Source organism: Dipteris shenzhenensis, chromosome 11 (assembly GCF_047967505.1).
Source record: "Dipteris shenzhenensis isolate YYH24624 ecotype China chromosome 11, Dip_SZ_1.0, whole genome shotgun sequence".
In the NCBI taxonomy this organism is placed as follows: Eukaryota; Viridiplantae; Streptophyta; class Polypodiopsida; order Gleicheniales; family Dipteridaceae; genus Dipteris; species Dipteris shenzhenensis.
The window spans coordinates 15,842,736-15,858,328 of NC_141606.1; the positions used below are offsets into that span (position 1 = coordinate 15,842,736).

The 15,593-nt window shown below is 43.0% G+C and overlaps 1 protein-coding gene across 1 annotated transcript in view; it reads right to left on the reverse strand.

Moving 5' to 3' along the window:
- Positions 1-3,532: 3,532 nt before the first annotated feature.
- The window catches only part of LOC147896672 (paramyosin-like protein), a 157,080-nt gene continuing 145,019 nt past the window's right edge, over positions 3,533-15,593 (reverse strand). The window contains exon 17 of the mRNA XM_087381551.1: positions 3,533-4,276. Coding sequence (XP_087237677.1) covers positions 4,214-4,276 — 63 coding nt within the window. The 3' untranslated portion in view covers positions 3,533-4,213. The remainder of the gene's footprint in view (positions 4,277-15,593) is intronic.

Sequence of the window (15,593 nt, forward strand, 5' to 3'; positions counted from 1 at the left end):
CAACACCTCATAGATGTTTGCAAGATCTAGGGTACACTTAGGAGATCATATGGGTAGTCCTAGCACTATTTGAGAGGGTGTCAAGCAACGTTCGAATGGCTATAGGGTCAACAGAGGACATCAGAAGCTCTATCGGGCTCAAACAGGGTTGTCCACTGACATCAACTCTACTTGGCCACTACATCGATGAGCTTGAGACCTCAGTGGAACACTAGGAGGGGCAGGCTCCTCTCTCCCCGACTCCTTGGTTCAAATTCTCCTCTCCAACTCCTTGAATTGAATTCTCCTATCTGTAGACAATGTGGTCTTACTCTCCACTTCAATCGAGGGCCTCTCGTGAGACTTGGATGCACTCCATACATTTTATGAGACACGTGATTTGAAGCTCACCCTTGGTAAAACCAAGGTTATGGTCTTTAATATATCCAGAGCAACCATGCATAGAGAACAATTCACCCTGGAAGCATTACCAGTGGAGGTCACTGCTTCCTACATATACTTGGGAGTTCTTTGCTCTCACTCCATTTTCACGACGACGAGACCAACGATACAAGCCGCTTGACTGACAAGGGGATATGCCATGTTTGCTATGCTTGAGTGTTGGTTCTATCACTCTCATTTCTAAGATCCAATAGCAAGCCTTCTCTTTGAATCCTTGGTCCATCCAACAGGCATGTATGGCGGTACTTGCTGGGGGCCTGATGTCTCAAAGGTAGATTGGGTTGCAATGGAGAGGCTCCAAGTCCATGACAATAGTCACCTATGATCCATAGCAAGTTCCACACCAGATCATTTTGACTATGTTTGGTGACAACATTCAAGGTGCACACATACCTGCACTAAGTCAGGGAGTATGGTTCCTCGACCTTCGGCAATGCTAAACCTGCATCCGTAACATTAGCACCTAAGGGCACTCAAAGCTGTACATGCAAAATGTTAAAGAGCCTGGGACTCCATGACATGTATAGCCCCGAGGCCCCCTCTATTCCACTTATCACAAAGCTGACTAGATTATTCGAGAAAATCTCATACAACTACAAACATACAAGACCTCGTTAGCCCCTAAGCTTCCTGTGAAGCTCATCTTCTACAGAGATCACTCGCCTGTCAGCGTGTTGATGCACAACTTAGGCTTGCGATCTTTCTGCCATGCTCGTCAGACCAAGTGCACACTTGACAATGGCACTTGTCTAGGAAAGGGCCATGACTAGGAGACTGCAGTAATAGACCATGCAGATTGACTAATGTCAATGCTCTAGTTTCGTGCCGCCATATCACCAACTACCCCCAAAGCCTCTCTCAACCAAGGATCGCTTACCAATTCTTCGCCGCCCGATGAACTTAGTACCATACATCATACTAAGCACCATTGCAACGATGCCACATTGAATTTCCCATCCTCTTCATGGGCTCAAACACTTTGTACTAGTGTTTATGTTTGTATTTGACTTGGGTACAGATGCCTACTAAGAGGCTCTAGCCCTTTAACTCATTGTATTTGGTCTTTTTTGTCTCATAGGTCTTTTAGTCTTTCGAAGACTTTACTGAATTCTATTCTTCCTTTTTCTCTCGTTAATGCAAGCAAGAAGGGCTCATCAACTTTTATGTATGAACGGCCACCCCAAAGGTTTACATGAGAACCTAGATGGGTCAAACACGCCAAGGTTAGATTCCTTCATGTCTTTTGATAGTTCCTTAACCAATCACGATGTCAAGGGGGAACTCCACAAGATGGCCAACAACAAGGCAAATGACTTTCAAGATATACAAGCGAAACTAATTAAATGGGCAAGTTCAAAAGGCAATTAATTGGACACGCAACATGTAAATGTAACAATAGTAAATGATTCCCAATAGATTGGACAAGCAATTGGATGAATCCCCATACACGAAGGGGGGGACACATGAAATATTGGAAACTATCATACAATCATGATCAGGTCCATCGTTGTTGCTAAGCTCTATGATACCATCTTTGATTATCTCCACCTTTGGGTGGATTGACAAAATCCAAAAGTAATTTCTCACAAGCTCGTAGGAGTCAAGAAAACCAATCCTTACTCTGTCGCTCCTAAAGATCGGTCCCTTGGAGCTCTGTTGCATGGAGAGAGCGATACATAACTAGCCAAAGTCACCAAGCTACCACACAATTGCCTCCCATTCGTCGCATGGGAAGCGAACACCTACTCCCAAAAGACACATGAGAGCAAAAGACAACTGAGAGTAAGTTCCTCCAACCTGGTTGAATGATGGATATGAGGAGATGGTTCCACATTTGGGGACAAATGTCCTTGTGATGCACCTATCAATAGACACACAGGTCGTTGAGATTTTTCTCCAAAAAAACTCCCCTTCACACATGGGAGCAACTAGAGCACCACATCGGTTTTCTCCACTACTCTCATCAACTTTGCCCACACTTCTAAGGAACCTTCAAAGTGGCTAGGGGGATCGCACGTCGCCCTACCTCCTACAACCAATATCCCAATCAACTCATTAGTAAACTAATTCTATTGTTTGTAGAAGCTCATGAATGAACTCATTTAGTTGTTTGTAGCCATCTTGCTCCTATTTGGTGGGCATATGAAGCTATTGTCCTCCATATGTGGTTTGTAAAATGGATATTAGGGAGGTTTTCTTCTAAGCCTTAAAATATAGTGAGCATCCATGGGTGGCCTTAAGCCATACATTTTCATGGTTAAAGCTATCTTGAATGGACATAACCAGAGGTGGTTTATTATCTCTAACGAAGTACAAACCAATCATTATATGCCTAGCACACGTAAGTGATTTTTGCTTGAATATAAATATTCTAAGTTGGAAGCTATTCTAAAATCTGGATTTTATGGTGGTTTGGATAATAATCTGATAAGGTTTCAATAGACATGATCTACTGCTTTGGTCAATGTGAAGGTTTTTTTAAAGAAAATGACATTGGACTTGCAATTGAGTTGTTTCTTAATCTTAGTAGTCCCCTCGCTATAAGAAACCAAACCTTTCAAGGAAAGCCTTGTATGTGAACAAGCTTCAAGAGCTATGTACTCTTAATATTGATGCAAATTTTCCTTCACTAAGGGAGAAGACAAATATATAATGATCAAGCCAATATATGAAGAAGTAGATGGGGAATGCTTCTTATCATTACTTTGTATGTGGAAAAGATGCTGCTTGCTTTAATTACCTGATACACAACTTAATGAATGCAATGTGAACTTAAAAAGACAATCTAATATGACCATCCACGGACAGGCAACTCAATTTATTTGAAAAATCTCAAATGGGACATTGCCATCACAAAGTGGAGGTTTGAGTGAATTTGTGTGATACAAGAGCTTTTTCTTTGCCATTTTCTGCATTGGGTCTTTCCAAACAAAGGGGAACTTAGATCATCCTTACAGCATGCATGATCACTTTGAATATGTTTAGGATTGTCATACAAAGCATCTAGAATTATTACAAACTCATTCATTTCCAATTTCAGAGTTTTCTACATCTGCAAGAGCAATCAAGAAAACTCATCAATTTTGAATGGATGTAGTTTTACAAATTGTGATTGCAGGATTTAACCAATTCGATGGATGCATTAATCCAAGGTCTTAAAGGTGAACTAACCATGGGCAAAAGTATTCATTCTTGATCAGAAGTGGAGGCTTCAATGAAGAACTCCTTTGAGAATAATGAATAAAAGGTTTAGCATATAAAAGAGGGTAGTTTTGTTGTAAATTCTGGGAGCTTCCTACATGGATTCAACTTTATTCTCCCCCCAGAGTTCAGTATTACAAATTGATTTATTAACATCTATGTCCAGTGGATTCCTATAACAGTAAGCCAGTCCAATATGTTCTTATAGTCAAGCCTCTCTGCTCGCCCTAAGCCTCTTCTCCAGTCCCAGTGGGTATGATATAAACTGTGCCAACAGCACAGCACGCAATGTGTAATACATACACATTTCATGGAGCAATCCCATGAACAAGCCTAAATCTGAAGCTTATCATGCTCACAACTTACCCTTCCGTGTGCATCAAGACATGTCCAAGGATCCAAATATGTTAACATCGAAGAAACCAGAAATACAGCTAGAGCAATTCAACATTCTCTCAGGTTCCAATATGTTACAGCCCACAAATGCTTAGTGGAAAGCTAAAACTTCAAAACAGGACAAGGCATGCGCATAATGCGAGTTGAAGGCCAAACCTTGATGACACTTCTCAAATCACCCACCAGAAGTAATCTGCATAGCAGCAGATCGTAATTTCTCATTCTTTGCACACTCTTCCTGACATAATGCACAGCATGTATTAGTGACATAAAAACTAAAACAGGCATTTCTACTCTGTAATTAGTCTTTCAAGATTAAAAAAAAGTCAGCAGCACAAATAACAAACCTTGGTGATATATTAACTATTATTCAAGATAAATCACCCTTTTTCTTAAGCATACCAATCCACAAGGCTCATCCTCTTTAGTGAAGGGATGAAGGGCTTCACTCAATAACATAGGATTTGGGATAGCAAGACACAAGGTCGATGCCAATCTGAATTTTCTTCTCTTTTCTAATTATATGCAGAAACTTGAAATTGGAAGGTATCCACTGGTTAGAGATATTAAAACTTTTGTTACATATCCTTGTTATCAGGAATACCCAACTAACAGGCTGTCTATGTCGACAGTTCCACCTCAATGTCTGGACCTCTGCCTTGGGATGAAGCATCAGCCTGAGGAGAGGACAAAAGTGCAGAAACTTCCCCTTCAAGAAACAAGGCCCGATTTGCAATCACAGCAGCCCAAGTCAAGCCAACACCAGAGTTGTCAACGGGTGTTTTCCCATGAGAGGATGCACTACTCCAACTCCGAGAAGGCAAAGGTCGCCTAGGGGAGATCACTTTGCGAGGAGTTTGCCATCTGTCAGTTAAATTTTTTGCCTTCCCCTGAGGTGGAGAGCACAAAGGCACAAGAAGAGAAGCATTACCATTTCAGACAGCCGGGGCTTTGCCTTTGTCTTGAACAGAGAAAAACTATTTGACCCCTTTGTTTTTTACCACAGAAGAGGCATTTGTATTCTTATTCAAAGGCTGACCATTTCAGCTTGCGCTGGCATCCGTGGAGCTCGAGAAGGGCATTGTGAAGCCATGTTCCCAAATTGCTTGCATTCAAAGCAAGCACCTGCAAACAGCCCCTACTTGAGCTTGTAAAAGGCACTCCCCATGGAAACATTATTCACAGTAACCGAATATGAAGCTGGAGTGGGATGATCTGTGTCCCATAAAATGCAGAAGCGATTCAAATTTCCATTGGGTCGCGGTGGACATACCACCTTACCTAGGGAACCTGCAATTTTAGGTAGAAGAGAAGACAAGCATTGAGGAAAATCCACAACTTCCACCCAAACAGGGCAACGATGCTGAATCAATGCCTGATAATCCCAGGTGGGAGACCAAGGAAAGACATGGACCATCTGCTGACCATAGAAGAGAGGAGAGCGCTCCAGCAAAACCTGACGGTGCTCCTCATCAACTATGATGATCTGGAAAAAACCCCTCGCTGCATAATTAACTTTTTTGACATAAGAACCACCCAAGGTTCGAGTCAACCAATTCCCAACATCTGCTGCAGCAGACATCCCTTCTGGGAAGAAAATTATAATGGCATGTTTTGCATACTCCTTAACTGGATCAAAGATATCATCCACTTCCACCATAATGCCAGTGGTGGAAAGTGGATCTTTCCAACCCTTGCGGGTGTCTTCAAACCCTTCATGCATAACCTCATAAACAAGCTGAGCCTCAGAAGAGTCATGAAGGGAATCACGATTCCCTACTCCTTCATTTTTACACATGTTCCCCACCATGTCATTTTGTTGTTGTAATGTCCATGGTTTATAAGTCCGTCATTTTTACACATTTTCACCAAAATCCATAACCTGTTTTTGTTTCTTGTTGGAAACCAACTTGTCTTTGTGAAAGGTTTTCTCATAGGAATAATCCGCCATGTGAGTCAAGGAAAAGGAAAAACAAGAAACAAAATGGAAGACTTGGAAGCAGAAAGGCTTTACCAAGAGGACAGACTGACAGCAGGAACAGTACGGAGAGCAAGAATAATACAGATAGGAGGAACAGTACGGAGAGCAGAAACTATACGAAATTTTCGTACGGAAATTCTGGCACAGTACAGGTTTTTGCACGGAAATTCTGACACAGTACGGATTCTTGCACGAAATTTCGGACACAGTATGGAAATTCGTACGAAATTTCTAACACAGTACGGAATTCCGTATGGATTTCCTAACAGTACGGATTTTGTCACAGTACAGATAAAAAGGGAGAGTACGAACGAGCAGTTGTAGCGCGAGCTCATGGGCTGGTGCAAGAACCAAGAAAGAGTGCAAGAAGCCCTAAACAAAGGGCGCGCAGGGTGTTGGCTGCAAGCAGATTTGCTCCATCACTCCTCACACACCACCTACACACACACTTTTTTTTTTTTGGGTGAAATCTTTGATTATATCACATGAGTAGCAAAGACCTCATGATCTATGCAACGGGTCTGCAAGCAATTGAATAAAGATTGCTACAGAGAACGCCTGAAAAAGCCAAACTGAGAGAAAGTAGGATCACCAAAGACTTTACAATTCCTATATGTCCATAAAGACCATAGTGCCCAGTAGCAAATCCAAACGAAGAAAAGATGAAACTCTGGTCTGGGATGAAACCCAAATAGCCAGAAGAACTTCCCAAACGAAACAGATGGGAATGTCGCTCGTAGGCGTTGTCGAAGCAAATCAAAAAACTCACGAGAGCACGGACAATGCCGAAACAAGTGAGGCACAGTCTCCGAAGAAGCAGAACATCTGTGACAAAGTGCAGGAGTAATGTGTCGATGAGCCAATAGTTGTCCACATGGAAACACTCCCAAAAGAACTCGCTAAAAGAAAACCTGTTGCCGAAGCGGTACTTTATAGGCCCAAAGTTGCTATAATCTTTTCCTCCACCACTTGGATGGGCGATGCATTGGACAAACAGAATCACCTCTCTCTGAAACCCAAGGTTAAGGCAAAAGGATTTTATACAATGCAGGAAGCTGCAATTTTAGGTAGAAGAGAAGACAAGCATTGAGGAAAATCCACAACTTTCACCCAAACAGGGTAACGATGCCGAATCAATGCCTGATAATCTCGAGTGGGTCCAAGGTAGTGGGTCCAAGGTAGGACATGGACCATCTGCTAGCCATAGAAGAGAGGAGAGTGCTCCAGCAAAACCTGACGGTGCTCCTCATCAGCCATGATGATCTCAAAAAAAACCCTCGCTACATAATGAGCTTTTTTGACATAAGAACCACCCAGGGTTCGAGTCAACCAATTCCCAACATCTGCTGCAGCAGGCATCCGTCCTGGGAAGAAAATTATAATGGCATGTTTTGCATACTCCTTAACTGGATCAAATATATCATCCACTTCCACCATAATGCCAGTAGTGGAAAATGGATCTTTCCAACCCTTGCGGGTGTCTTCAAACCCTTCATGCATAACCTCATAAACAAGCTGAGCCTCAATAGAGTAATGAAGGGAAGCATCCGAATCCATAACCTGTTTTTGTTTCTTGTTAGAAACCAACTTGTCTTTGTGAAAGGTTTTCTCATAGGATTAATCCGCCATTTGAGAAGGCTTGGAAGCAGAAAGGCTTTACAAAGAGGACAGACTAACAGCAGGAACAGTACGGGTAGTACGGACAGCAGGAACGGTATAGACAGCAGGAACTGTACGGAATTCTGACACCGTACGGATTTTTGTACGGAAATTGTGACAAGGTACGGATTTTTGTGCGGAAATTCTGAAACTGTACGGATTTCCGTACGAATTTTCTGACACTACGGATTTCCGTACGGATTTTCTGACACATTATGAATTTGCGTACATATTTTTTGGGCAGAAAACGGATTTTGTACGGAAAAAAACAGGAGACTACAGACGAGCAGTTGCAGTGTGAGAGCACGTGGGTTGGCGCGGGAACCAAGAAAGCGTGCAGGAAGCCCTGAACAAAGCGTGCGCAGGGTACTGGCTGCAAGCAGGTCTCCTCCAAGGCTACCAAACACACACATACACACCACACTCACACACACACACAGACGTCTGTAGAGTTCACGCTCTCCCTCTCACCTGGCTTGCTAGGGTAGAAATTGGTTATAGAGTGAACACTTCAAGCAAAAGCGGCTTGGTTGTATCAGAGTTCCTTTAACACAAGAGTGATTGTACTTCCATATTCTACTGTTACTCCACCTACACACACACACACACACACTTTTTTGTAAGGTGAAATCTTTGATTGATTATATTACATGAGTAGCAACCTCAAAAGAAGGTGCTACAATTACATCAATTGAAAATTTCAGTCTATGCCAAAAAGACCTCATGATCTATGCAGCATGTTTGCAAGCAATCGAATAAAGATTGCTACAGAGAATGCCTGGAAAAGCCAAACTAAGAGAAAGTAGGATCACCAAAGACTTTACAATTCCTATATGTCCATAAAGTCCATAGTGCCCAGTAGCGAAACCAAACGAAGAAAAGATGAAACTCCGGTCTCGATGGATGAAACCCAAAATAGCCAGAAAAACTTTCCAAAAGGAACAGATGGGAATCCCGCTTGTAGGCGCTGTCAAAGCAAATCAAAAAACTCACGAGAGCATGGACAATGCCAAAGCAAGTGAGGCACAGTCTCCGAAGAAGTAGAAAATCAGTGGCAAAGTGCGAGAGCAATGTGTCGATGAGCCAATAGCTGTCCAGATGGAAACACTTCCAAAAGAACTCGCCAAAAGAAAACCTGTTGCCGAAGCGGTACTTTATAGGCCCAAAGTTACTGTAATCTTTTCCTCCACCACTTGGCTGGGCGATGCATTGGCCAAACAGAATCACCTCTCTCTAAAACCCAAGGTTGAGGCAAAAGGATTTTATACAATGTAGACACAGTAATCTGAGATAGCCTAAAACGACGAGAAGAGGACCCTAGAGAACTCAAAGTCCAGTCTTCCAGCTGATCTTGGATTTCCAAAGAAGGAATCGGAACAAAAGGCGAAAGCATAGAAGTAATTTGTTGCCCCACAAAGGACGATAATGAGAGCCCAATCCATATCTGGTGGCTACCAGAGAAAAAGAGAGCATCGTACCAGCATCATCAATAACATCAGCAACCGAGGTGATGCCTTTAAACTAGACAAAGTAGGAACGTCGAGGTTCCTGTAAAGCCAGGGGAGGCTGACTGACTTTCGACCATTGAATGCTTTCATCTCTCAAAGAATTCCCAAGCAAAGACTGCCGACCATTCCATTCCAGATGAGAAAGAACATGCTTCCAGTCAAGAAGCAGGTAGGAGACAAAAGGACAGCCAGGCAAAGTGCCATCAGTGCAGCCAAAAACAAAATCCCATTGATCGAGTTGCCAATGACCAAACGTAGAAATACTGATATGGGTGACCAGAGATCTAACCATAAGAACCTAAGGCTGATCACCTTGCAGAAATTGCAGCAACATTTTCCCCCTGTGTGCAAGGATATGCACCTGAATATCCGTGATGTTCAATCCACCATGCATCTTGGGAGAACAAATGTGATGCATCGAAAGTAGCCTGAGACTTTTTCTGCCATGTTTGGATTGCCAGAAGATTTCCATAAAGACAGACATGAAAGATGTAAGATCTGCCTTAATGAACATGATCAATGGCAAGTAAAATTGAATATATGCAACAAGGAAAGACTGCACTATTCGAAGACGAACGTGCAAAGGCCAGGTTGCTAGTTTCCAATACTCAAGCTTTTTCCAAAGCTTAGCTAAAACCCAATCACTGTTGTCGGTAAGTGAGTTCGCACCCCAAAGGGTAACCAAGATGACGAACAAACTAGATGGAATGATATCCCCGTGCCATAAGAGACTATGCCAGTCTTTAGGATGCAAAGGGAGCATCTTAGACTTCTGAAAATTAACATGAGGACCAGCTGCCCAACTATAAACAGAGAGGGCCTGCATCAAGGCACCAAGATCATGGGGCGTATTCTTCGAGGTAAAGAAAGAATCATCAGCATAAGCTTGAGCAACCATGCTGCGATTAGCATCCAATTCCAAGCCATGAAGTGATCCTGTAGCCACAAGATGATCAATATATTGCAACATAGGATGAGTAGTAATGGCATACAGTAAAGCACTAAGAGGGCATCCCTGGCGGGACCGAACAACGAAGAGTCCACTCATGAGAGATATCCCCCGAAAGAATGCAAGCCGCATCGCTATCTTTGTAAGCCAGTAAATAACCAGCTGCATTTTTTGTCCAAACCCCAAAACTCACATAGTTTGCGATATGAAATCCCATTGAACTGTGTCAAAGGCTTTTGCAATATCTACCTGCAAGAGTAGAATACCCTGCTACATGTATTTGGCATATTCAATCCCAATATAAGCATTGGCAATGTTATCTGTGATATGGCGACGTGGAACAAAGCCATATTGGGAGGGATGCAACCCATCATGCAAATAACCTTTAATATGATCAACCACCCTTTTGGCAATGATCTTATAATTGACTCGCACGAGCGTGATTGGCCTCCAATCACCAAGTGAATCACATAGCTGCTTCTTTGGAATCTGCTTGAGAAGACCCTTTTTCCATTAGACAGGCATTTGCTGATTTTGCCATGTTGCATTTACCATTTGCAGCAAGGTGGATTTAAGAAGATCACAGAAAGCAAGAAAGAATTCAACAGTGAGACCATCCCATCCTGGAGATTTCCATCTATCACAGGATCTCAATGCATCAGAAAATTCCCTTTCAGTGAAGGGATGTTCAAGTTCCAAAGCCTGAGCATCAGACAGAATTGGATGAACATCCTGCAAAAGAAGCTGACAAGCAGACATGACCCGAGGAGAAAGAGTATCCACATGCCAAAAATGAGTGGAGAAGTGCTGCACCCATAAATCAGCAAGCTCTGAACGAGATGATGACCAAGAACCATCACGCATCCAGATCCGACAAATATTGGCAGCCTGTCTTTTGTAGTGTAAGCTCTTAAAAAATTGCTTGGAAGAGTAGCGCTTATCCAAAAAAGCCCGTTGTCTAGATCGGGTTTCCCATTTAGCAAGCTTTCTGCGATCATTGGACTGAAGAGAGAATTGAGCCTGACATAAGAGCAAGCTATTCTGTGAAGACAAAGGGCGAAGATGAGCATCAATCAAACTCTGACAAGTAAATTTGGCATGTGCTACAATCTCCCTTGTGGCTTGCATATAGAATTCGCCATAATCCCGAATAACTGCTTACATCCGAGCAAGAAAAGCCTGCCAGGCATAATCCAAACCAATGTGTATCTGACGAGAGAGTCTGAACAGCATCAGAGACCAAGGATTTAAAGTCAGCATGCTCCAGATAACTATTATTAATCAGCAAAAGCCTTCGGCATTATTAAAGTCACCCGATTGAGGAGCATTATTAAAGTCAACACAAATGAAGGCATGTTGTCGCCATGGAAAGTTATGCATGGCAGCCCAGATCAAAGCTCTATCATGAGAAGATTGGGGGGCATAAACCGATGCAACTTCAAAAATTTCCCCTTGAACAAGGCATTCAACAATAATCCATCTACCATGGCAATCATTGAGGGCCATAACAGGTGGAAGGTCGTGCTTTACCAAAAAAGCCAAGCCAAAAAAGGAGTGCTCTCCAACATAGAAGATATCATAACCAACAAAATGGCCTATCTGACCAGCATACATATGCTGATTATGCTCTTGCAAAGCAACTATATCAGGCTGCAATTGGCTGATATACATCCAGACTAGTTTCCATTTGCGACCATCACACATTCTCTGTACATTGAGACTACATACTTCAGATAATCAAGCATATTTACACTCATGGGAAAGGTATGTACAGCAACTAACGGGCTGTCTACCTCAGCATTTCCACCAGAATGTCCGGGCCTCTGCCCTAGGATGAACCATCAGCCTAAGGAGGGGACAAAAGTGCAGCAACTTCCTCTTCAGCAAACAAGGTCCGATTTGCAGTCACAGCAGCCCAGGTCAAGCAAACAGCAGAGTTTTCAGCAGGTGTTTTCCCATGAGAGGATACACTACTCCAACTCCGAGAAGGCAAAGGTCACCTGGGGGAGATCACTTTCCGAGGAGTTTGCCATCCGTCAATCAAATTTTGTTCCTTCCCGAGGTGGAGAGGACAAAGGCACAAGAAGAGAAGCATTACCATTTGAGACAGCCGGGGCTGTGCCTTTGTCTTGAACAGAGAAAAACTGTTTGACAGAAGCTGCAATTTTAGGTAGAAGAGAAGACAAAGCATTGAGGAAAATCCACAACTTCCACCCAAACAGGGCAACGATGCCTGATAATCCCGGGTGGGAGACGAAGGAAAGACATGGACCATCTGCTGGCCATAGAAGAGAGGAGAGCGCTCCAGCAAAACCTGACGATGCTCCTCATCAACTATGATGATCTGGAAAAAACCCCTCGCTGCATAATTAACTTTTTTTACATAAGAACCACCCAAGGTTCGAGTCAACCAATTCCCAACATCTGCTGCAGCAGGCATCCGTCCTGGGAAGAAAATAATAATGGCATGTTTTGCATACTACTTAACTGGATCAAATATATCATCCACTTCCACCATAATGCCAGTGGTGGGAAGTGGACCTTTCCAACCCTTGCGGCTGTCTTCAAACCCTTCATGAATAACCTCATAAACAAGCTGAGCCTCAATAGAGTCATGAAGGGAATCATCTGAATCCATCACTTGTTTTTGTTTCTTGTTGGAAACCAATTTGTCTTTGTGAAAGGTTTTCTCATAGGAATAATCGCCATTTGAGTCAAGGAAAAGGAGATACAAGGAGGCTGAAGTAAGAAAATGCAGACAACAGTACGAAGCAACAGAACAGAGAGGCTCAAGGGCACCTAAGAATACACAGAAAACCGTATGAACTGAAGAGAAACTGTACGGAATGAAAAAGGGACAGAAAATTGATAGAAAAGGGAGCAATCTGGAAGGCTTGGAAGCAACAAGGCTTTACAAAGAGGAATGCACAGCAGGTACATCAGCAACAGAATCTGTACGGACGGCGTACAGACAGCCTGAAAAAGTACGGACAGCCAGCTGTGAGCGTACGGACACGTGACAGCAGTACATACAGCATACGGGGCACTGACAACGTACGGACAACCGACAGTGTACGGACAACATACAAAAGACCTGACAGCGTACGGACGTTCTAACAGGCTACGAACAGTCAACCGACAACGTACGGAAAGACAACCGACAACAGCGGAAGCCGTATGATTACGTGGCAAGGAAGTGCGGACGTTGTATGGCAATCAGCAGGTCTGCAAGCCCGATGGAGATTTGTAGGTGGGCAAGGAAGCACTGCTGAAAACCGGCAAGGGGCTGGTAGCCATGGCTCAACCTGTTGTCATAGAGGGACCAGTAGTGCCAAATCGGTTTCAATCTTTTTCTCCACCATTTGACGGAAGGATGCAAACACCAAATCGGATTAGCCTTGTCACACACACACACACACACAGAGATTTTTTTGTGTGGAATCTTTGAGTCATTATATTACAAAGAAGCTATCCCAGAAAGGGAGAGCTATAATACATCAAGAGAAAATCTCACTATAAGACAAATATACATCATGATCAAAGACATGAAATTGCAAGCAATCAAAAAGCGATTGCTGCAAAGAGTGTTTGAAGAAAGAGAGAGTAGAAAAAACAGGATCACCAAAGACCCTATGATTACGATCCTTCGAGAGAGTGCAGAGTGCCCAGTACCGAACCCAAACAAAAAAGAAATCAAACTCTTGTGTGGGTGGATGTACACCAAAAAGCCAGAAGAACTTGCCAAAAGCAATCTGAGGAAACCGAGCTCTCAAAATCTGCCCAAGGAAGTGCAAGAAAGCACGAGAGGAAGGACAATGCCAAAAGAGATGAGGCACAATCTCTCTCGGAGCTAGACATTTGCAACAAATAGAGGAAGCAATATGTCGTTGTGCCAAGAGCTGTCCATGAGGAAGAACACCCAACAAAGCTCTCCACAAGAAAACCTGCTGACGGAGAGGAATCTTAAAATGCCAAATCTGTCTGAAACGTCTCTGCCACCATTTCATAGGACGATGAAGATGCCAAAGCTAATTTGCCTTTTGCGAGATAAATGGCGGAGGAAGTAGAACTTTATAAAGAGAAGAGACAGTAATATGTGCAAACTGCAGCGGACGGTATCACACACACACACACACACTCACACTCACTTTTTTTTTTTTTGTGGGAAGAAATCTTTTATTGCTGTAAAATAATTACATTCATAGTTACTTTAAAAACGAAGTAGCTACTACTCAACTAAAGATCTCAGTATAAGCTGTATACACATCCTGATCAATCAAACGAGTCTGAAAACAATCGTAGAATGATTGTTGCAGAGAGCGTTTGAAAAAAAGAAAGGATGAAAATAGTGGATCACCAAAGACTCTATGATTTCTTTCCATCCATAAAGTCCATAGGGTCTCACACTCACACTCACACTCACACTCACACACACACACACACACACACACACACACACACACACACACACACACCAGGCGGAGAGCAGTAGGAGAAAAGCAAGGAGCTAGATCCCATTGGGGGAGCAGCAGTCTAAAAGAGAATCTGAGCCATGAGGTGATCCCGCGCAGGAGAAAACCCACAAGGGATGGCGGACTGATGGCGTGTTGAGAAGAGACCTTCCCGAGGCCAAGGTGTAGGGGCTGTACGAGACCAGGAGATGCAGAAACATGGTCCCACCTTCCATGCACGCGCGTGAACACACACACACTTTTTTTTTGGGTGAAACTATGAACACATATTATGAAACAATCATTTTACAGAAGGGCACGACTCCAGAAAAGAGCCAATGCCCTATCCATCGGAAACTAGTAAAAGAAAAGCTCAATGCAAGAGACATCCAGATCCTCCTCATGCAAGGCATCATATAAGGACTGCCGCAATGAGGCCCGGAAGAACTCATAGGGGTGCTGAAAAGGAGAACCTAGAAATGCATGATTACGCTATAGGCATAGGGTCCACAACGCCCAATATCTGATCCAATGAAAGAAAAGAGAGTACTGGGACAAAGTAGCTGGTAATCTGCCAAATATCCAAAAAAACCTCAAGAACCTATGTGCCGGAAATCTGAGAGATAAAAAATAAGAGATCATGTCCAAAAGGTCCCTGGAATATGGACAAAACCACAATAATTGCTGAATACTCTCAGAAGCATGATGACATCTTGGACAAAAGAGAAGAGGCGATCCTTCTTTGAGCCAATTTTACTCCCACCGGAAAAATACCAACAATGCATCTCCAAAAAAAAAGCCTCTGCTTTAATGGCATTTTCAGCTTCCATATTAACTTCAAGGTCGCTTTTCACCAAGATAAAGACTTATTCAAATGCCAAACAGAATTTGCATGATGAGCAATCCATGGAGGAGGTAATATCAATCTATAAGCCTGTATGGAAGTCAGTAAATGCAAAGGTTGAGAGGATAATCCTGGACTTGAAGACTGAAGATGTCAATCTTGA